The 24,835-nt window shown below is 32.5% G+C and overlaps 2 protein-coding genes across 7 annotated transcripts in view; one reads left to right on the top strand and one right to left on the bottom strand.

Annotated features, from left to right (window-relative positions):
* The window catches only part of LOC106054633 (protein FAM13B-like), a 37,781-nt gene extending 34,554 nt beyond the window's left edge, over nt 1–3,227 (top strand). For all 6 annotated transcript variants that reach the window (XM_056020874.1, XM_056020871.1, XM_056020873.1 and 3 more), the window contains one exon: nt 6–3,227. In XM_056020874.1, coding sequence (XP_055876849.1) covers nt 6–80 — 75 coding nt within the window. In that variant the 3' untranslated portion in view covers nt 81–3,227. The remainder of the gene's footprint in view (nt 1–5) is intronic.
* Nucleotides 3,228–5,574: 2,347 nt separating this feature from the next.
* LOC106054681 (renalase-like) lies at nt 5,575–23,471 on the bottom strand. Its single transcript, XM_013210666.2, has 7 exons — nt 23,254–23,471; nt 16,761–16,866; nt 15,163–15,311; nt 14,147–14,314; nt 13,682–13,855; nt 12,649–12,824; nt 5,575–12,509 (listed from the first exon to the last, which is right to left on the bottom strand). Exons 1-7 carry the CDS (start codon nt 23,381–23,383, stop codon nt 12,333–12,335), a joined length of 1,080 nt encoding a protein of 359 aa, XP_013066120.2. The 5' UTR covers nt 23,384–23,471; the 3' UTR covers nt 5,575–12,332.
* Between the last annotated feature and the right edge of the window lie 1,364 nt (nt 23,472–24,835).

Raw genomic sequence — 24,835 nt, 5'->3', positions numbered from 1 at the left:
ACCAGAAAGTGAAAGCAAGGCTTCGCCTCTTGGAAGCTCTAGTTTTGAAACACCATGAGAGAAAAGACAAGTTATATTAATAAATCTGTTGAATGTGTATGTTTTGTGACGTGATTAGATATGTAATCTTATGCATTAGATTTTTTTTTTTTTTTAAATATTTTTTTTAAAATATGTAATAATAATTTGATGGTCAGAACAATAATTTGATGGTCAGAACGGCACATAATTTACTGATAATGCTTGAAAAAAAAAAGCACATCATGTTATGAATTTTTTATATTTAAAAAAAACAAAAAAACTCCAATGCTGTGACTATGAAACTATGTTAACTGTATCACAATGGGCTTTCAAAGTTGAAAGGCACTATAGCAGAGATGTATTGATTTGAAAAATTTGACTGTTGGGTTTGTCAAGTGCCAATATTATTGTCCTGAAGCAACATGTAGCAACAATGGTAGTTCTTAATGTTTCAATTAGATTTACCCCAAGAGTTGGGACCAATGTTTATTGATTGCAATGTTATTGAATTATAAGTGTACTAGTGAGGTAAATAGCAGTCTTGAAGTAAGTGAAACTATTGAACACAGACTTTATCTCAAATCGATCCAGTTTGTTTTAAAGTAGTTTTATATTACAAAAAATAATATGACATTTTTTAGCAAACAATTTATAACTTTTTTTAGTCCAACAATTTTCAAAGTTAGTATACATCAACTAGTGTCATTTTCCCCATGTTATGTTTGTGTATCTACACTGAAGTATTGTTAGACAAATACTAACAGTAGAGTGTTGGTGGGAAGGAGGTCACTGATTTAATAGCTCTTTAGTTTACATTACAGGCTTAATGTCGCAGCATTTTTCACATTGTACATATCACTTGTCACCAGAAGATGAAGAATGTTAGATTTGTTTTATTTTGGCTCCTTTCTTTGGAAAGCCAGTTCTGGCCAGACTGTGCAGACTGTTATCCATTTGTTATTAGACCATGACACTCTGTAAATCCTAGATTTTTTATGTTCTGGATGAAGTCCCATGGCTATACTGATGTCATATGTATACATTTACATCCATCCATTCCTCATGATCTTTAAGAACTGGTTGTGCAACTATTACACACTTTTTTTTTCTTTAATTATTTGTATAGATCCATTCAATAATACTGTTTTACTGTAACTAATTTGATCAATTTATTTCAAGTTGTATGTATCTAGCTTAGCTTATTTATTTTGATGGTGTTTTTAAAATATTGCTTTCATGAAAAGTCTTTAAAATGAAACTTGTATAGTGACCCATGGCTAGGTTACTTGGGGAGACTTTAAAATGAAACATATAGTGACCCATGGCTAGGTTACTTGGGGAGTCTTTAAAATGAAACTTGTATAGACCCATGGCTAGGTTACTTGGGGAGACTTTAAAATGAAACATATAGTGACCCATGGCTAGGTTACTTGGGGAGTCTTTAAAATGAAACGTATAGTGACCCATAGCTAGGTTACTTGGGGAGTCTTTAAAATGAAACGTATATTGGCCCATGGCTAGGTTACTGAGGGAGTAGTGACCCATGGCTAGGTTACTGAGAGATTTTCCCCCTGATCTTTACTGGTACTTTCACATGCTCTAACAATTGCTGTGGAAGAGCTGGATTCAAGGAAAGTCTGTCAACAATACTGGAAGTTCATAATTATTCTGCCCATTCTTTTTTTCCTTAGTTAAAACCATGGAACTGTGACCTCTGTATTCAAACATAGCTAATGACTTATTCTGTTGTTGTACATCCAGATTTGTATTGGAACATATTCTAGTTATGTTTATTTCATTTAAGACTTGGCCATCGGGCATTATTTTAGCCTTGCTAGCAAGCAAGCTTGTATTTATTATCATTTTTGTAGTTTGCATTTAGATCATTTTTGTTGTTAAAAATCATTTGTGTGTTGAGTTCATTGTTTCAAGCCTTGTATAGATCACATTAGAGACTAAGCAGTTCAATCTAAAAATCAGCTGATGTTTTTTTTTTTTCTTTTTTATTTCAATACTGGTATTTAGTTTGCTAGTCAGAGTGCTGGTAGTTACTAACTTGTATTACAAACCTGAACAATTGATCTCTGTCTTGTAATGTGTACCCCTTTTTTTTTTTATACAAATAATTACAGAAAAATGAATCAAATGTTTGGAGTTATTTTCTCAGAAAGTTTCATTGGCTTACTTGTTGCAGCCATTTTGTTGATTCCTAATGAATATGCAGATGCTTACATTGAATGTTTCTTATTGTTGATCTTTCAAAATTCACAAATGATCTACTTGGAATGTGAACACATTTTGTATGTACATTTTTTGGACTGTGATATATTTCAGAATGCTACATTTTTATCTTGGGTTTTTAATGTATGTAATATATTCTGTCCCTTTTCACCCCCACCCCTCAAGTCTTCTTTGCTGTAAACTATATAAAGGCTTTGACAAATTCATATATGCTTGCTAAAAACTTGAGAATGCTTGGCGGAATACTTTGACTCAAAAGACATGGCTTGCAGGCTGTGGTGACCTTGTTAGAAGCTTTTTGAACTTCTCCAATTTTTTAAGCCGTTTATGACTATGTCCATCTATTACTTGACTTTTAGGAGACAATGAAAGAAACTGTCTTCATTGCACTTGACTTATACATTAGAGTATAAGACAGTTTGTTTCTGAAATACATGCTGCCAGCATTTAATTGTGTATATATCTGTATAGTTTATCTATTTTTTTATTACAATTGTTTTAGCAAGTAACAACTAATATGTTGTTAGTAACAAAATATATATAACATATAAAGCTGCAAGTAACAAACACATTGTTAGGCAAATGTCTTACTGTACATTGTTGCATGGGTCAAAAGTCAAATTGGTGGTCAAGTGACAGGTAAAAAAACATTGAGCTGTTAGAATCTCTAGACAAGCTCTTGTTGCCAAGGCAAATACTGTAGGATGTACTCTACACAAAGGTTTCAAATACTTGGGTTGGTCTTAAAGTAGCTCTTGAGATCCATGTTTGGGGATAAATTTGGTTTGGAAAGCAATACTGAAAACCTATTGTGTGATGTCCTGTTATCACATGAAGTGTACACTTGTTGACACTGCACTATGTAAGTAGATAAGATGTTCAAATGGCACTCTGGTAAACTCTTGTTAGGGGCTTGTTGTACATTATCACATAGATTTTGAAATAACACACTTTTATTTATTTCAGCCACTTGTTCAGTGTTGTTTTTTTTTAGTCATTTCTTTTTACTATGATTTCTAGACATTATTTTACAGCCTAGACTCATCTGATTCTATTGTTGCTAGATTTTTAGTATATAAATACAAACATACATCAGCAGATCAGTTAAATTACTAGGATATTACTAGGATATACAAGCATACACTATGATTTTAAACAAGCATAGATTGAGAGACCTTGTGTTATGGCTTCTCCAGGTCAGTCATGTGCACACAAACTTGTTGTCTTTGTCCTAACACTGTAAAGAGTCTATATACTAAAGCTCAATCAATGTATATTAAAGTCATTTGAAAATGAAATTAAAAGTCATCAAGAAAGAAAGAAGAGTAAAGTTTTGTCTAAAGAAACTAACACAGATGTGGAGAGGCTTCACTAATAGACTACACATGGCTTCACAAATAGACTACACATGGCTTCACAAATAGACTACACATGGCTTCACTAATAGACTACACATGGCTTCACTAATAGACTACACATGGCTTCACTAATAGACTACACATGGCTTCATTAATAGACTACACATGGCTTCACTAATAGACTACACAGGCCCTGCACGATCATTCTTTACAACTAGTGAAGAACTGAAATTCCTTTTTTTTTTTTGTTGTGTCCTGCAAATTTACTTATTGGCAACAAAATGCATCAACTTTGAACATGACAATAGTATTGCCTGAGTTACAGTTTTTAAGATAAACTATGCACTTATTGCATCATGTTTCATAAATGGTTTGTTCATAAGTACAGTGGCGTCACTAGGGGGGTGTGGGCTGCACCGGGTGACACCCAAGTAGGAAAAATGAAACTTTTAAAAATAAAAATTATTACCTCGAATGTCTCTCACAGTTTAGTATCAACATGTCCCGAACCTTTTTAATGTAATTCTATTTGACTTGATATCTTCCTAATATGAGAAAAATAATACATTGTAGACCTCAGGAGAAAGAGTTTCTGAAGCTCAGAAATGTAGAAAAACCGCTTCACCCTGGACAACTCAAAGTGAGCTTAAGGTGCTTCCCCAAACATCTTATCTGACCAGTTGAATGGCGGATCTAACATTTTTTATTGTAAAATTTTGAGAAACAGACTTAAGCCCACCAAGCGCCATTTGATGCATAGGACTGCAAGCTCTCTCCACAGAAATCAGTCTAAGGTGTCTTTCACAGCCACTTCCCAGCTTGTGCCAAAGAAATTTGGGACTTCTATAAAGGTGTGGCGCCATGTTAGACATGGACGGCCATTTTTTAATTTTAATTTTTTTTTTAGCGTTCCTCTTATTGGCTTTCATGTTAAGGCTGACTTTGGAAAACGTGTTTCGTCTTGTCTAATGATATGTCTCACAAATGTCAATCAACGTTCAATCGCCACTTTCCATAGACGGCGAATGCCTGTGCGGGAAAAGATTTCTCTATTGGTAACATTATCTCGGTATGTCCAATTTTCCGCACTTTTACACCAGCTTAGTTCATATCTTTTCTACCTCGATAGAGAACAACATCTTAAGCCTATTTTGTGTTTAATGTTTGTCATTTTTTTGTTTGTTTTGTAGCTGATGAAGGCCTCGTGGCCCAAACGTTCTTTGTTTTACTTGGTCCCACAGTGTTACATTTTTGCATGTTTATCGTATTTCCTATACAGTCTTTCACCCCTGCACCAGTAAATATTTGTTTTTGAGTCAGATTTAACAAGGATTTAAAAGCTGATTCTCTTGGTTGAGCAGCCAAGAGCTCTACCAGGCATTAGGCCTATTTCTTATGTTGACCTTTCTTACGTGACAAAATTTTTAACCATTGGAAACTTTGTGTTTATTGTTCTGAAACCTGTGTACATTATACACTGTGCCAGTGCCTCCAGTCTGTGCATATAAATTGCATTGTATGAAGGCCTGTGGACTGCATTCAAATGGGATATAAGAGAAAGCATTATTATTTGTATTTTGCTGTAGAGTAGAAAAAGCATACTATACACTTTGATATTATTTTTATATTGCTGGATAATAATAAGGCTTGTCTTCGAGTCCGAATATTGAGGAATGCAGTATTTCCCGTGGCTAAAACAGAAAGATACTATTTACTTAGATAAATGGCTATTTCTCCATGAGTAAATATCAACAGAAAAGGGATGTTCAATTTGAAGAAAGTAGTAATGTTTCCTATACTAATATACTAATTATATATGGGATACTAATTTTGAATGCCATTGTGAACATGTATCACATTGGTACAAAAAGACTACAATTATACACAGGCAGACTATATGACTAGTACACAGACAAGGACTACCTTTAGATTAACTTAAAATAACAAACAAAGGTTAATGTGAATTATTTATTTTGAAACTCAAAGAAAATGTTTTCAGCTACAAAATTTAATAGCAGTTGATTAATTAAACAAAGCTCTTTTTTTTTTCCTTTTCAAATTTTACCAATACCAGTCACTTTACTTAGTGAACCAATAACAAAATGTTATCAACGACATTTATTTATCAGTAAACCAATATCAGATAGTTTGAGTTCCAATCAATGAAGCTAACAATATGGCTGTAGTTGTACAAATACACAGAACTAATTGAATGTAAGTGTTGATGTTTCAACATCAGGTTGTGCACTTAGAAACACAAATGTTGAGCCACATTTGTTGAGACAAAGAAGCAAAAGTGAACATTTGACAGACCTGTTTCAACTGCTAACACACTATTCAAACACACGTACACATTGTTGGTTTAAAGTTCCAATACAATGAACTCAAGGATTATCCCTAAGTGTTAATATGATGCAGCTACATAAGCCAGTGATTCCTTAGAGGCTTGACTATTATCTCAGCTTAGTTTTTCACACAACACACGAATGTTATTGACCACTGTAGTTTTGCACAGAGTGTTTGCTGCCTTTAGATACTGCCTTCACACACACAGTTTATTCATGCTGGTTAATAATATTCCAAATCTAAGCCAATACTCCTATTAATATGCAAATTTTATTATCTTTCATATAAGCTGTTTATTCATGCTGGTTAATAATATTCAAAATCTAAACCAAATACCAGTACTCCTATTAATATGCACATTTTATTACTATCTCTCATATAAGCTACAGAGGTATATTAATACACAGCAAGACTTGTAGAGTGTCAATGTACCTAAACTACAAATACTCAAGTGATCAGAGCTGGATTGTCAATGTTATATTTACTTGACTTATTGAGCTACAAATGAGAGATGTCAATGTTATATAGAAATGAAGATGTGCTACTAGAGAGACAACAAATGACATTTAGAAAAAAAAAGATTAGTTTCTGTGTGGGCATCAACCAGATTATGCAGTGAGTTTTTACTATATGACTTTCTATTGTGACATGCCACAAGTTGACAGCCAGCCAAGCCAAGGAGTTCCTTAATTCTGTGATGTGACAACTGGAGTTTAGACACATTATTTGACAGGATTCAATGCCGCAGAACATCCTTTGAAGCTCATGGTGGGAACAGGTCTCAGACAGTTGCAGCAGCTATGCTACATTATATTAACGGTAAAAAAGGTACTCATAGAAATGGCCTTCCTAAAGAGTATGATGTAACAAATGAACTTAAAAGAATTTTGCATCTAATCTATTTTTTTGTTAATTCACACAATTTTTTGGCAACTAATAAAACCAAGAAGTAAAATAAATATAATCCGAATGAATTTTTGTCACCTAACTTCCTAAAGTCGTGCTCTTAAGAAATAGTTTCTTAAATTGTAGTTAAAAGCTGACCAGGAACACTGATGACTGAACTTTCAAAAGGAGCACTAATTGTTAAGTAATTTGAAAATCAAGGTGTCAACTCAGTCTAAGAAATAAATTGTTCAACCATCGTACTGGGTTTTGTTTTATCCACTGGCAGAGTCTGTCTTCAGTCTAGTTATACTGTTAGTGTAGTCACATTTTTACTCTTACAAAGATTAGTCATTTAAAATTAATATCATTTCTAAAAAAGATTGTTCATAACACTTAGTAAAGCGATTTGTCATTTGTGAGATGCAATCTCGACATCAGTTACATTCGGAGAAAAGACTGAGTTTGAAGATACAATCAAGAGATGAAGTAACAAGAGGTATAGAGACAAGTTTTGTATCAACATTTCACTTAGGTCAGTGATTTAGTCACTTTGACTTGATGCTCTACACACAGTTTTAGTTTTTATCCCTAACAGATGTTAATAGAGGAAAACAAAGTGTCCATAAATCAAAGAGACATTTTCTTATTATCTCAAGTTATCATGAGTTTATTGACTTGAAAATGTAGAATACAAAATTGTCACAGAATCATCTTCATGCATTCTTGAGGGTTAAGCTCAATTTTAGTTGTTTTTTTTTTTTAAAGCATTCTTTATTCAACTATTGAACTTAAAAAAAATATTATTAATTGAACAAAATTAAAATCTTTGAAATACTGAACTTTAAAATTAACAAAAGTTAGCCTTCAAGAACTCAGTTTTATATTAACCTACTTTGAACTACTTGAACCAATGTGTTACTCTATGAGGTTTCATATTGCTACCAATCTTTGCAAAACTTCAGATCAAAACTCAGAAGTTGACAACACCATTATGAAGTTGCTCTAATAGTTTAGTTCAACAAATTATCTACAAAATTCCAAAAGATTCTGTCCTAGAATTTACTTTGGGAAATATCTTTCATTATAAAACTTTCTTTTTTTCTAAACAGTGAAGAAAATGTTTTACACATTTTATAATGCATTACAAACAAAAAAGGATTTGAATAATTTTCTAACAGAAATTAAATTTTGTTTTAATATAGTGCTATCTAAAACCTATTTGATAACAGTCTACATTATAAATTTGATATATCAGTAAAACCACATAGGATTATTAAAAAAAAGAAAAATGTAAGCATATAATTTTTTTTTGATGACCTAGACAAACAAAAGTATTTGTAATAAGATTTACAATAATAAGAAAAACAGTTTAAATTTCTCAAATGAGGCATTTTCAAAATGTAGATCTGATTCCAAATGTTTCTTAATGTGAAAGAATATTTAAAAAAAAAAAAAGGACATCTATTTGTTTTCTGGCAACTATTATTTACACAATGAAGCAATTGATAAAAAAGAAAAGAATTATGCAAGTTGAGGTTATTGGCAGAGGTACTTTAAGTGTGTGTGTGTGTGTATATATTTATAAATATATATTCATTTAGAGGTAGCTACAAATAATGTTAAACCATTTTCTTGCACACACAAACAAATCTAATTTAAACAAAAACAAACATACCCAGGAAATCAACATAGATAATTGTAACAGAAGATAAAATAATAAATGAAATAGTGTCAATGAATGGATGTTGAATCTAATCACAATAATAATCTAGAAACATTGTCTTAAAAGAATGTGAATCACACAATTTCAAATTTATCTGTTCACTACAAATTTTCTTGTGTTTTTCAAAATATTTTAACAGAACATTTAATTAATGTAAACAAAAAAAATATCCTCAGTGCTAATGAAATTTATTCTGTTTGTATCACAGCACTGAAATGTACAAAAATAAAGTTCTGAGGTTCACAAAGTCAAGCACAGATTTCAGGTTTCATTTTACCTGAAAATAAGTAGATTATCTCTTTTTTTTTTAAACAGATATTAGTCTTACAGAAAGCAAAACTTTTGTTTATCTTGCAGAAGTTTTTTGAGATATTTGAGGTAGTAAACTTTGTTCTGTTTAAACCATAAAGCTTGCCTAACTAAAGAATTATTGTTCAGACATCATAAAGATTCAAAATGTGTTTTTTAAAAGAGATAATAATATATATATATATATATATATATATATATATATATATATATATATATATATATATATATATATATATATATATATATATATATATCTTGCTTAAGGTATTGCAGCCTTGCTAGAGGTATTAATGTATGAATAAGAGGTATTGATGTCTTACTAGAGGTACTAAGTTGATTAATATTACAAATTCATACACCATATTTAATGCAGAAAGTCTAGCTATAGAAACACCCTTCAATTAATTTCCTGCACATAAAAAATATTTTTAAAAAAATTACAACAACAATAAACTTGTTCAGCTGAACATAATAAAGTAACATTACAAACTGCTGGACTTTTTATGTCATGAGTGTTTGACATGTTTGGGACATCAAACAAAAAATTGCTAAGTTGAACAAAAATGATACCAACTGGTGTTCAATAAAACAAAAAGTCAAGAGATTTACAATTATGTATAGAAGAGCTACAGGACACAAGATACAGCAGAGGAAAATGTAACCACTTGAATATCCAAAATGTTCAATCTATGTTGCCACATATAAAATTTGTATTACCAATCACATATTAGGGGATTCTAATCTCTAAGTACAGCATAAAGAATGTTGCTAATTCTGCCTTTTTTTTAGTTTACAAAAAAGGATGCTGACATAATTTAAACAAACAAACCAAAAAAAAAAAAGCATCTTAAAAAATTGATAAAAACTCTTTTAAAATTTTTTTTGTATTTCTTGTTAAAAAAAAGGTGAGGGGAAACAGAGGGAGGAAGACAAAGGGAGAGTAATAGCATTTTTTTTGTTTGTTTTTGTTTTGGGCTTTAAATTTTGGGACCTTAAAAATGAAGAAACCATTAACTCAAAAACATAAATCAATAAAAAAAATACAGGAAACAAAAATTCAGGCACAAAACAAAAAAGTGAATGCAAACAAATGTGCTACATGTTATCAATGACATAGGAGACTGATATGGCACAGAGATTGCATGAACAGAAAAACTTGGTTTCAAGTCAAGAATAAATAAGGCTGCCACTTAAAAATAGGTTAAAAAAAATTAATTTGTTTGGAATATTTTATTAGAAAAGTAATTTCTTTTTCTTTATTTACTTAAAAGCTGTGCTTAAAGCATGGAGATAGAAAATACAACATTTTTATGTAACAAAATGTCTGGTTCCTAAAGATCACAATAATTTGAGGACCGTGACAAAACAAATAATTTAAGACTTCAAGAGTTGGAAAAAATTGTCTGCAATGAATATTTCTTTTCACATCCTCAATTGATCAGGAAGGATAGATATAGGACATTGATATAACACCAAAGAAATCATAAACGAGGTGTCATTACATGAAAAAGCCAATAGTTAAGTTGAAAAACAGGAATTGAAAAAAAACACATAGGCTATTATAGGGGTGGGATGGGGGGAGAGCAATTGGTGGACTACTTATTTTTACCATTGTCTAACTTGGTCTGTAATAACTCCATTATATGGCATCTATTTTATTTCCTATCAACAAGAGTCCCATGTTAGGCTAAGTGACAGTTGTAAAACTAGCCTACAAAACAAGAGCACTAAAAAAACAGTATAGGAACTATTATACAATACAAAGAACTGAAAGCACAACAAGTAGCCTACTTTCAATATTTAATGAGACTCATTGGTCAAGAGACCAAAACTCCTGTGAGACATGACCTTAAGATGTTAGAGTGACTAAAAATTAGTATGATTTAAGAAAAATGTTCACATCAATTTAGATAAATTAATTCTGAATTACTTGTAGCCTTGATTATGCTGAGGATATTTTTTTAAAAATCTACAATATCCAGTCTCAAATGTTTTAATTTAACAAATCTTATAGATTTGTAAATGCAATTTTTTTAAAATTAAAAATATATAGCTTTCAACTATAAATGCACAAACATGTATTCAATATAAATGTATATTTTTATTATCTATGTAGGATCCAAAACAAAAAAGTTTTTATATTTCTAAATACTGGGTATCCAATTTACTAAACCTTGGGCAGTATAGCAGGGGATAACAGCAGTAGGGTTTGAACGATTGTCCAAAGCACATACCTCATGACCATGCAGCCATCACCACCAATGATTTATCTTTCTCTATCACATCTAAAACTACACTCAAAATACCTGAAATATTCCCTGAATGCATTTAGTATCACCAAGATTTCAACCATCACACAAGTGTTAAATAGAAGCCTTCTAAAAACATTGTAGTCTGACAACACACACACACACATCCAATACTAAACACATACACAGATGTAAAAACGCAGGCCCTATCAAAAGTACATTGTAATCTGAAAAGAAGGGCCTCTGTTTATTATACAATATCAACATGTGAAGTATGAAGACATACAACAACCAAAGTTAAAAATGTTTTCAAATCAGTTAAAAATATTTTTTTTTTAGTATGAAGAGATTATAAAGCCCAATAGTAAAAATTGAACACTGATAAAAACAATTTGTATATTATAAACATTTATTACTTTTAATTTTCTGGATGACTTTGAGTAAAAATGAATTTGTTTGAATAAAAAAAAACTCTCGCAGACAAAAAAAAAGTAGCATTTCTATAAGAAAAAGAAACCCATTTCATAAAATTCTTTATACAGTAAAAAATAAACATATAAAAAATAAATTACATAGAAAAAAAAACAACACAACATTGTGTTACTTTTTTAGATACAGGAAATACCAACAAAAAAAAGTGAAGTTTCTAAAATATAAAGTATAAACTATGGATTAAAGCGGTCATCTAATTTTTGCTATAAAAGTAAATGAAATCAATATTAGAAAAAATTTTAAAAGCCAATAAAACAATTTTTTTGAAATTCTGCACAGACATAACAGTGATCTGATAGTACAATGTTAAATTCACACATTGAGATTTGTAAAACAATAATACCTGCTTGCCACTCAACAAAAAAATAAACTAAGATTGCTTAATTATCTAGAAAAATGTTTATCACCTTAATAAATATATTGAAACATATAAAATTACAATACCAATATTCATATATGAAATGGGATATTATAAAGAACAAAATCTGCCTTGACTTTAAAATGTATGTGTCCGTGCATAATATATTTAATTAGGATAGGAAATACTCTTTGGTTTCCTAAAGGGAAATTAGAAGAAAAGATGTCAAAACTAACACCAATGATAGAAATAGAGAAACAAGTTGAGAGACTTCAAGTGTGTAGGAAAGTAGGTCACATTTTGTCATCAGCTCTTTAAGAATGAAGGCAAGCTTGTCTTTCAAATCACAATCCACTGTCGAGTCCGCCCTTGAAGTGCGTCTTCACTGCACTCAGTACAGCCTCTGCAGAATCAAGGCAGCCATCGAAGGTTGACTGTGAAAATCCATCCCCAGCCAAAATAACTAATGGGTTTGTACTAACAACAACACAGCCAGGTTCTCCATCATACACTTGATGTACCTTAGGACAGGAAGCAGACATTGATATCAGAAATTCTTGATCAAGTTTTAGAATTACAAATTTAGAATAAGCATTTATATTCATTTGAGTTCTAGACTGCTAATATGGATAGCTTTATACATTGAAGATTATCTTATACCTGAGAGTAACGCCATCGTTGAGGTTTAATGCTGATGGGTTTTGGTAACTGTGGTAAGATGTTTCTCACATGACCCAGAATTTCATCCCTAACAGAGTTTAAATCAACCTCCAGGTGGGCCAAACCGAAGGGAACACTTGTGTGAACAACTATAGATTTGCCTTGATTAGGATTATCTAAGAATCAGATAATTATTGAGTAAATATGGAATTACTTTTAAGTTTACTGCATGCCTAACAACTTTCATTTCTATATATTTCAAATAAAAGCAATTCAGAGCTGAATTTTGAATCTGCAACTCCCCTTTTTAATGTCATAGGAAAAGTATAGCTGTAATATATAAATTTCATGACCTATAGGTAAAGTCTTTCTAATTTTAGTACAGTAACTTAAAAAAATGCTTAAGTGGTATTTTTTTTTAGTATAACATATTTAACCTCAAATTCTAAACAAGTAATATAAATTGGTACTAATTGGCTAGTATAATCAAAGTATTACTTTAAACCCAATCTGTATAAGAAAAATAAATTGTCATGAAGGATATTACTCATAACAAATGTTTACTGTCCAGATTCTTTTATATTTCAATAATCTTTTTAAATACTGAGTGTTATTTGACTTTGTAATGGTTTGTCATTGAATTCCTTTAACAGCTTCAGACTATGTTATCAACACAACTGAAAAGCTAAGAAACATGTGTCTGGGAAGGGAGAGAAGGCAGGATGAACAGTGAATCCATCAGTAGTATGTTCACAAAAATGAATATACCAAGCACCAAAAAAGATTGGGGAAAAGAGCAGGACGGTGTCAACCAAGACAGTAATACTGAGATGAATATTGGCTGGCTGAATGCTGTATGTCAATAATAAGGGCTTGGAAAGCTTTACAAATAGCTGTAAAAAAAGAAGTTTCCACCCTAGCCTCTAGTTACTTTGTATTGCAATCTGAAGCTAAACTTCAATGCATGAGATGCCTCATTTAAAACCTAACACAAATCTTTACATTTTAGCCAAAAAGTAGAAAAAGATCTTACTGACTCCCCTCTTGTCTTGGTCTAAAGCAATATATCTAAGACATGGGTTGTCTGATATATACTTTGCACACCAGGGATACTCAAACTCTGTTTTTGGTGGATAAAAAAGTCCAACAGCATATCTTGAAGAATAAGAAACATTTTGTAGTTTCTTTTTCATTTCTGGATTGCTACCTGGATAAACATAAAACATTAGTGTACAGTTTTATCAAACAAAGAATGAAGTAAAATATGAGCAATGATTTACATGATAGATCTGAATATAAATGTATATATATAGTTTTAAAACATTTACAGTATTAGGCTTGAATGAACACAATAATTATTACACATTTTTGAACATCCATTAATTAATCAACTTGCTATGTGAAACCATCAGTTTAAAAAACAACACAGGTAGTCCCTATGTGTCCTATGATAGAAAATATTGAGGAACTCTATAGGCTAACAGTGAAGTCAGTTTACCAATCCACTCTTGTAAGGAGCCTTTCAACTGAAGAACTTGAGGAACTGGGATAGTTAGAATGACAATGTCAAAACTATCTGTGATGTCATCATGTGTTGTCACAGAGACTGGTCCACCAGAATCAAAGTTCACCTCTGAGACTTGATGCTGATACCTGACTGCAGCACCTGAAGATCAAGTAAACTAGTAAGCACATCAGTTCACAGACAAAGGAATTTTAAAAGTTTACAGACACTGTCCAAGAACTTTTAAATTAATCTTAGTATGAATCATATTTAGGTGTAAAATAGTATTTTTTAAAATCCTTCAACAGAGTGAGGCTGGATGTGGACTAGTTACTTTTGTTTATGTTTGTCTCTCTTATGTCCAGGGGGGTCTAACACTTTTTTTTTATCCAAAGCAAAGGTATTAGAGAATACATCAATAATTTCAGGAATGAAAAAAAAAATTAAAGAGGGAGGGAATAACAACGGTTATTTAAAACAATAACTTTAAGCAAATTAATAGTGAAATGCTTTCTTTATAAACTGCTGCTGATACAGATTATGTGGCTTTATTGTTTGTTTAGCTTATGTTCCCTTTTAAGATTTAATATGAAACTGTAAAGTGGTTGGGGGCATGTAATATGTGAGAATCAGGACAGAGAACTGGTGGGTGCAATTGGATCAATCAGAAAATATAGATCTTCAAATTAAGAGAGATTCCTAGATTCAATGTGACAGGCCATACGGAAATGGTAGCTTATGTGTTAGCAAAGAGGATTTTTTGTTACAATTTGATATTAGTCAAACTAGATGGTGTTAGCCCTCCGAATAGGGCCAAGGAGTCAGCAATGGTGTTACCATTTAAAGTACTCTTCTTTTAATTTCTTTAAATAGTATTATTATATTATTATTATTGTGTCTCTGTATAATTTTATTTATCTTGTTTACAGATTGAGTCAAATGATTAATTCATGCTTATCAAGGATCTCGTAAAGTCTCCATTTATTTGGAAATGCTCCTAATTCTCTTACTTGATTTCTGCAGAAAATATTTTACTAGTGAGTTGGAACCTTGTGGGGTGACAAAATGTTGAGAGCCTGGCTGGTTGAAATCACTGGGACCTTCAATGTTACCTCGCAATGGAGTGAATACTCCCTGAGAAAGAAGTTCATCATAAACACTGCAAGAAAATAAAATCAGGGAACAGAGGATTAAGATGATTATCATGTAATAGAGAGTGTTGATGATTTTAACAATCCATCTGTTTAGGTTTAAAACAAATTTTTTGATGCCACAAAAGTAAGACTTGAAACCAACTGATGATGCCATGACAGTTGTCAGTCTAATGATAGTGCCACATAAAAGAAACAATGAAAAGAAATAACTTTTTTAAAGGGAATCAAATATTTAAATTGAGCTCTGGATGAGTGTTTTTATTCTAAGCTTGAAAGCTATTATCCAAAATCACTGAGCTTCCTATCTCAGGGGAGACTTTGTCAATCATACTGTGGTATATAAGATATAGAAGGCATTATGTCAGACAGAAAATTAACCCGTGCAAAGTACAGCATGAAACTGTTAACTAGAATAAAATACTTTTGCATCTTTATTGCACTATATATATATATATATTTACTATAAGTTCCAATGTTTGTCCTCTTTAGACTCTTTGGCTTGGACAATATTTCAAAATATAAACTTTTTAGGTAAAAAACAATAAGCAAGAACATATCAAATATAATAATAATGATTCAACAACTTTACATTTTTAAATAAAATAGCATTTGCTCCACTATGATATGTAGTTTTCACGATTTTACATTGGAGAGTGGTGTCTCCCAAATCACATTTATAACAGATTCGGAGGTTCCTTAAAGCCTCTATAAGAACAAAATGAAGATTCTTTCAAACTCAGTTCCATAAACAAGTGATCCAGCAAAGAAAAAACTATAAGATATAAATCACTTGTATGATTAGAATACTAGTAATAACTTGACTGACATGTAGCATTACATTGAATAAATAAAGTACAGTGAAGCTATTGATGATTTATAGATATCCTCAAAGAACACTGAACACTGACCCCAATATCTAGCTCTACATTTGTTACATAGTTTGCATAAAGACTTTTCTGAATTGTTTATATCATTTTTAGTATTTTCTTCACATTTCTTAAACTACTACCTTGACCTTCTATCAAGTTCTAAATATTTATAAATTAAGTTTATTTACATCAAGGTCATCTAGACTGATCAGTCTACCAGTAATCAAGTCTGACACACACACACACACACACACACACAAAGTGACCCAATAGTCTGGTCAGCCCTCTTATTCCATCTAGTGCACTGAGACTGCTCTTGCTAGGTTTGCGCTAGGCTCTCCCTCACTGAAGTGTGACAGCAGTGACCAACATTTAATATGTAATGATCACCAAGAAATAAAAAGTTATGTAATTTTCAATGGTACTAATTTCTATACAAATTATAATTCAATGCTACAGAAACTTGATTCATAAAGTCATTCAGTAAATCAAAGAGACACTAGAAAATGGTAGCTGCAAGCTTTAACTCTTAGCCACCTTGTCTCTCGAGTCTAATTAATTAAACATAGGATTAAAGGTTTTCACCTTTGTCTTCTTACACGATACTCTTGCAAGAGAGTAAAATACTGGGCTCCAAGATCTGCTGTTATGGATGGGTCTTCAGGACATCGAGTGGTTGTCATTCGGCCACCTAACACATGAAAAGTGAATATTAAAAATATAGCTCAAAGAATCGATAAAAAATGTAAAATTTCCAAAAAGGATATCCATGTTAGTAGCACAACAGTCAGCAGTGGTGTCACACAAAAGGTTACTAAAGGTAATGTAATTAAGACAAGCCTAGAAATGATATAAATACAGGAAAAGAAGATACCAAAGGTGAAAAGTAATAGGATAAGAGACATCTAGCACATGTCAATAACTACAATGTCAACATATGATTTATTTTACGTATAAATTATTAAATTAAACCATTTTATAACAAAACAGATTTCCCGCACCCTCCTGTCAATTTACCAGGAGCTCCTGGAAATCTCCCGAAATTGCAAAATATACAAAAAAAGTCCTTAAAATATAGGGAAATATATAGATAAAGATTTTCATTTTGGGGTGTCATTCAATATGGAAATCGCCAATCCTACACGCGATAAATAAAAACGGCATTATGCATTAGCCATAATTGTGTAATCTGGTGAAAGAAGCTTCTCGTGCCTCAAACTAATGAAGAATTACTTGAGGTCAACAATTCTCAAAGATAGATTGAAACATTTGGTAATTCTTGCTATTGATTGTGATCTATGTAGGAAACAGAATTATCCTGATATACTGTATGACTTTGCTACACGCAAGGCTCGTAAAGTAATTTAGTACGTAGTAAAGAATGAATAAAATGCAGACAAATTTATTTTCTAATACAAACTCTTAAATTACACTTATTATCCTCTTCCTTACCCAAACTTGGCCCTGCAAAATCCGTTTCACATAGGGCCCCACAATGGTTAAGTCTGGCCCAGCTATTTAGTGATGGGTGAATATTCATAGCTAGAGTAACACTTTTAGAACAGTATTATCACCAAGTATTTCAAAACAGTATTCCTTGGCAAGTAGTGGGAGTTGATCCAGCACATTGAGTAAGACTTTATATTAACCCTGGCTTGAGAGACTTTATATTAACCCTGGCTTGAGAGACTTTATATTAACCCTGGCTTGAGAGACTTTATTAACCCTGGCTTGAGAGACTTTATATTAACCCTGGCTTGAGAGACTTTATATTAACCCTGGCTTGAGAGACTTTATATTAACCCTGGCTTGAGAGACTTTATATTAACCCTGGCTTGAGAGACTTTATATTAACCCTGGCTTGAGAGACTTTATATGAACCCTGGCTTGAGAGACTTTATATTAACCCTGGCTTGAGTAAAGCAGTTTAAGAGAATTGGAAACCCTCATGGGAGGAACTCATGAATAGAGCATGAGTTGCAGCCATTCAGCAAACTGACTGCCTCAGCCAGGGCCAAACTCCAAACTCAGTAAGGCTGTATCGGTACGTGACGTTTTGGCGCCGCCGTTTTGGCGCCGGGACGTTTTGGCGCGAGCTGTTTTGGCGTGAGATATCATTTGACGATAATTTAATAAGCACGTAGCTTATTTTTAATGAACCCTTGAATTCCAGCGACTTAGGCGAATAACCATGGTGTCTATGTACACTTAACTTACAGTATTTTGAGAAACATGGTACATGTATTATATTTTTACTTATATTAGCAAGTGTTTGGTATGTATAGTTGGAGATACCATACAGTTATTAAATAAACCAATGTTAATTTAAACAAATAATAGCATCAATTTTTAGTCTATCATCGTTTCATTTTGTTTTTAATTTTAAAGTAAAAGCCAAAATGTTTATTATAAAAAATGATGTGAAAAACAAACACACATTTGCATTTAATACGTGAAAAATATGTCTTAACACAAACACTCATGCAAAACATAGATATGAATAATTCTTTTAAAAGAAATAATACAATAAACGTACATAATGTATTTCGCGCCAAAACGACCTTTGCGCCAAAACGGCAGGGCCAAAACGTCCTGCTTCGGGCTGTATAAAGTCACTTAACCAAAGTGAATTGTCAAATTATCATTTGCAAAATTAAATCAACACCTGACTAAAATGTACAGCAATCAAAGCAATTAATCATTTAGTGAAGATTTAAAAGTAACAAGTAAAGTTGAAGTAACATAGAAAGTTTCTGAAGAAGTCATTCTAATAATCATTGCCTCTTATGAGGAAATTATTATTATAAAGGTTTTACATATAGATCATTATGCAGGAACCAATTATGTTCACAATTACAAGCTGGTTTCTATGTCAATTTTTATTTCTTAAATTAATCAGGATGATTATTACTAAAAAATTAATATTAGTCCTAAATGTATAAAACAACTATTTGATTAAGTCTAAAATATTTCATTTAATTAAAGATATATACTGAATACTAGATTAGATTTAGATAGATCTAAATAGACTTGTAACAGACAACAAAGTCATGAGTAAAGAAAGTTTAGGTGCATTAAACATGTACAAAATTACAAAAAAGAAACACATTAGCATGACAATCATGTTGCCTCATCTATTCAGGTAGCCCTGGCTGCACAACAGGATTCCATTCCAACAACCTCCTCTGCCCCCATTAACCAAATGTGTCGTTGTTTAACTAATAAGAACAAGCAGTCCGGCACCTATCCATATAACATAATCTTTGTTTCTCTCTACAAGCACTGACTATCATCATCTTGCATGAGAGAACTGACAACAATCTCATGATAGTGATTCATATTAAAGACAAAATTTAATATAACTGTCACATTACAATGGATCCCTAGGCATCATGGGAAATGAAAAGGCTGATAGACTACCAAAGGTATTATCCATAGAACAACCAGACAGACCAATAAACTACTTCACTCTCAAGTCAATTTTAGCCAGCAATCACAAAGAGGAGTGGCTTAACCAATGGGCATCAGGAAGAGCTACGTACAAAGAAATAATCAAGCCAAAAAAAACTGGATAGTATCAAATTCCTCCCCTGCAAAGAGCAATCTACTATCTTCCAACTAAGAACAGTACACACACCTTTAAATTATCACCATAACAGAATAAATACCACACACCCACCCCTCTCTAGACATACTTATGAAACTGTGAACCACATCCTCTTTGAATGTCCCATTTTAATCCACCTAAGGCAAACCCTACTACCACTACAGCCCAACATAACCGACACTCTGTATGGCGAGGTGAACAACTGAAAAAAAAAAAAGATTTCCTAAGAAAAGAGCCTACAGATCAGCAGCAAACAGCTAGCTAGAAAAGAAGAAGTGGCTTGGTATTTTAAGGTAATCTATCCAAATTACATGATTTTTTTCCCTCTTGACGTGGTGGCTGAGTGGTGAAACACTTGGCTTCTGAACCTGGGGTACTGGGTTCAAATCTCAGTGAAGACTGTGATTTTGAATTGCGGGATTTTTAGGGCACTCCTGTGTCCACCCAACTCTAATAGGTACCTGACTTTAGTTGGGGAAAATAAAGGCGGTTTGTTGTGCTGGCCACAAGACACCCTGCCCATTAACCGGTGGCCACAGAAAGAGATGACCTTTAACATCATCTGCCCCATAGATTGCAAGGTCTTAAAGGGAAACTTTACTTTTTTTACATGATTTTTTTCTCTCTTGAATATATCTACAGTGTTTGCATGTACAGTAATAATCATTTTCTTTGTTTTTGGTATGTTTGTGAAATAAAAGTAATAGTTTTAATTATTGCATATCCAAATTTTTTATAATTCATTGTTTTACCATGTTTGTAAAACGTTCGTTTGTAAAATGTTTTACATTTTTCGGATGTTCCTTCAGAGTTGAGATTATCTACTTCCTACTCCAAAACCCCCTCCCCCCCTTGCAGGACAACAGGGGAAGGCAACAGACAGAGCATGGGCGTAGCCAGGTGATTCCCCCCCCCCCCCCCCCCCCCGAAATATGTATTTATGTGTGTGTGTGTGTGTACAGAATCTTTATTACATTCTGACCCTTCATTCTTTCAGAAGAATTTTGAGTGCGTAATTTGCTTTTTTTCTTACACTGAAGATGTATTTTTTAACTCAAAACCCCTTTGGCTACGCTCATAGATTTTAGAGTGAGTTATTTGCTTTTATTTATATTGAAGAGGTACTTTTTAGCTTCAAACTCCACTGGAGGGGAGTTTAAATTCAAAACCCTTTTGACTACACTCATAACATTTTGAGTGTATAATTTGCTTTGTTTTTATTATTAAAGAGGTATTTTTTACCTTCAAACCCCGCTGAAGTGAGGTTTAAACTCAAAACTGAGTCAAACCCATTTAGCTACGCTCATAACATTTTGAGTGCGTAATTACCTTTTTTGTTTATTGAAGAGGGGGTTTATCGTAAATTTTAGAGGGGGTTTTAAAATCAAAATCTTCCTAAACTGTGCTCTTGGAATTAGGGGATTGTTGTTTGCATTTTTTTTTTGTTTTGTTTTATAGAAGACTGCAAAAAACCCAGGTAGGGAGTTTAAAACTCAAAACCCCTGGTAGGGGGTTTTAAACTCGAAACCCCTGGTAGGGGTTTTAAACTCGAACCCTTCTGGTAGGGATTTTAAACTCGAACCCCCTTGGTAGGGGTTTTTAAACTCGAACCCCCCTGGTAGGGGTTTTTAAACTCGAACCCCCCTGGTAGGGGGTTTTAAACTCAAAACCCCTTTGGTTGTGCTGGGGCAAGTGATGGTTTAGTATTAAAATCTCACCTAAAATAAACAAAATCAAAGCAAAAAATCAGTATCATTTCGGGGGGGGGGGGGGGAGAGGGTGAACCCCCAAAGAAACCCTGGCTACTCCCATGAGACAGAGTATGAACCCAGGACCATCGAGCTAACGGAATGACAGTCCAGCACACATACCTCATGACCAAGCAGCCATTAATATATCTACTGTATTCTTTAGAGTAACTGTTTCCATTTTTTATCAAATATAAATTTAGCCCTTCTACTGTATTTTTCTAAGCTTGGATTTTTTTTAAAACTAAAAACTTCTTTTTCAATACCTCTACTAAACAGGTACACTAATATATGCGATAATAATGGAAACTATTGAAACGAAATAATTGATGAAATTACAGAACTATATTAATAGATCTACAGTAGTACAGAAGGTGTGCATCAAAATATGGATTGTTGGCACACTCGTCTTACTTCAAAATTTCAGTGTATAACAAAAATAATGTTTCATTCATCAAGCTTGTTGTAACAGAGTTGTTATTAAGCAGACCTGTCATTAAGTAAAGACTAACTGTAATGGTATCTTTATTATCATGACTCTTACTCTTTGATTTTAGATCTTTTCTATTATGTACATGAATAATAGAAATAGACTTTAATCTAATAAAAAAAGAGTCTGAGTCTACAATGTTAATAAATAATTTGTCAACAGACTTAAGACTAAACTAAAAACCAAACTTTCAAAAGTTGATCAGGAATCCCATTTTCAAGGCAATGATTATCTGTATATAGATCTAGATCTAACTGTAAAAAATGTTTGTAAAATACTTGACATGCTTCGGATGTTCCTTCATATTTAAAGATAATTACATCCTATCCCAAATCTCCCACAGGATGATAGGGGATGTCAGCAGCCAGGGTTCGAACCCCAGACCATCAAGAACACCGAACAACATTCGAGAGTGCATACAACATGACTTGGCACCCATCTATAACTAAGAATAACTAGATTAGAATGAGTTAGTAGTAATATAGAGAATTCTAGATCTAGACTTATATAAAGTCTCTAGAATCTATGGTTAGTATTTTTAACTATTTACATAATAGTATTATTAGTATTAATAGAGACAATAGTTAGTCTAGTAATAGATTTGATTTCGATTTGATTTTACAGATCATAGAGATGCAGATCTGGAAATATTAGGTCTAGATTTAAATATTACTATACTAGATCTATTATACTTAATACTATACTATAATACTATGTCTATACCTATACACTGACTGAATAATACACTATAAAATACTTCACTAGTATTTGTATAGCAGAATATATGACTAGAAAAGAATCTAGATCAAGAGATTAATATAGAAAATATAGACTTCTATTGTACTTTTGTAACTATACTATTGCAGACTTAGAATTACATCTTCATCTGGATGATGGATCTATTAGTTTAGACTAGAATCTAGTTTAGAGTTTTTATTAGACTTTATATAATTATTTAAATTTAATGATATTTTAAATATTTAATCAAATTTAATGTATAATAATTTTAATGATTTAATTTCATGTCAAGAAAAAAACTGAAATCTGAAGTGAATTATTCTAGATCTTAAACTTGTCTTATTATCTAGATCTAATTTAGTAATTACACTAATAATAGATCTAGACTCTAGATGGAGTAGATCTTATTATTATATTAGACCTCTAGACTAGAGCAAGTATTAGTATAGAATATAGATCTAATAATTAGATCTAGATTATATAACCTGAACCAACCTGCTCCTCGAGCTTTATCCCAGATCAAAATACTACTGTTTTCTGGAAGATGCTGCCTCAACAGAGCAGCTGTCGCTGCACCAGTCATCCCGCTCCCTACGAGCAGGACTTTTGCCATGTTTTTCAACATAGGCAGGGGTTTTGCCTTGCAGCTCAGTTATCTTAAAATTATTGTGTTTGTTATGATTTCTATTACTTTATAAATTTGAGGTCAAAGGACATAGAATTTAAAAAATACAATGTAGCCATTAAATAAGATCCATAAGATTATGGTCCAGGTTGGAACATTCATATTATCACATGCCATTACGGTGGTAATATGTCCAAACTCAATCATGCTTTAATTTTATTTATTTGTTTATTTATTTTACTTTCTTCGAAACCTTTTTTTTTAATTGGAAATATTTATATTGACTTTAGCTAATTTGTAACTACATGAGTTTTACCATTGCAAGCCTATAGTGGACAAACATTCAATAGGCTCCTTCTTTTTTCACAGGATTAAAAATAAATTTAAGATTCCATAATGGGGCTGACTAAATAGAGATAGAATGTATGACTATTTTTAATTAATGTTCGTGGTGACTTGATGATTTATTTTGTTTCTTCCCCTACTTTGATTAGTAGTAAAATTGTATTGATAAGGACTAACAGAGTCTAACTCAACCGCAGCTCATATGTCACTGCCCGAAGAAAAATAAAAGATTGATTGCATTAGGCTATATCGCTAGAAAAACAAAATTAGGCCTACGTTAAATATCCAAGTGCCGAATGGCAAAGAGTTTCAGCTCCGGGTCTTCCAAATTAAATACATTTATATTGTTTAAACCAGGGGTGGGCAAATTATGGCCCGCGGGCCACATGCGGCCCGCCGGAGTGTTTTATTCGGCCCGCCGACACCTTCAAGAGTCAGGTGTGCCCACAGTATATACTTATAAAAATGCAAATATATTAAAAATAATATAAATATAAATTATTGAAACTGTCTTTATAAAAAGTTTCAAGCAAACGAAGACTATGCTTGTTGGCTATACATCAATACACCCAATTTAAGGCACAATCTCTGATCAGTATTTATTCAATGCTATGAAGAACTGTGTTGAATGTTGGGTCTGCTTGGAACAAGATGGCAACGGGTTACAACTGGTGGAGCTAGATCTTTGACTGAGTAAAATGGTGTGTTTTTTTTTAAATACCCCAACCATGGGCGTAGCCAGGGGGGGGGGTTCTTGGGGTTCACCCCCCCCCCCCCGAAATGAAATCCGCAAGGGGGGGGGACGAAATTAAGTGACTGATTTTTGCTTTCATTTTGTTTATTTTAGGTGAGATTTTAATACTAAATCATCACTTACCACAGCACAGCCGAGGGGGTTTTGAGTTAAAAACCCTCTACCAGTGGTTTTGAGATTTAAAAAACCTCTATCAGGGGGTTTTAAGATACAAATCCCTCTACCAGGGGGCTTTGAGTTTAAAACCCCCTACAAGGGGTTTTGAATTTTAAACCCCCTACAGAGGTTTTTGCAGTTAAATCCCCCTCTTCTATAAAACAAAACAAAAAAATGCAAACAACAATCCCCAAATT

The sequence above is a fragment of the Biomphalaria glabrata genome, chromosome 2 (genome assembly GCF_947242115.1).
Source record: "Biomphalaria glabrata chromosome 2, xgBioGlab47.1, whole genome shotgun sequence".
Lineage (NCBI taxonomy): Eukaryota > Metazoa > Mollusca > Gastropoda > Planorbidae > Biomphalaria > Biomphalaria glabrata.
Note: the sequence above shows the minus strand (reverse complement) of the source record. Positions and strands in the feature narration are given on the sequence as shown.

Coding starts and splice junctions, on each gene's coding strand:
- LOC106054681 (XM_013210666.2), bottom strand. CDS start 23,383: ATGTTGAAAAACATGGCAAAAGTCCTGCTCGTAGGGAGCGGGATGACT. Junction 15,312..16,760: donor TATCGTGTAAGAAGACAAAG/GTGAAAACCTTT, acceptor ATTTTCTTGCAG/TGTTTATGATGAACTTCTTT. Junction 13,856..14,146: donor CTCCTTACAAGAGTGGATTG/GTAAACTGACTT, acceptor ATGTTTATCCAG/GTAGCAATCCAGAAATGAAA.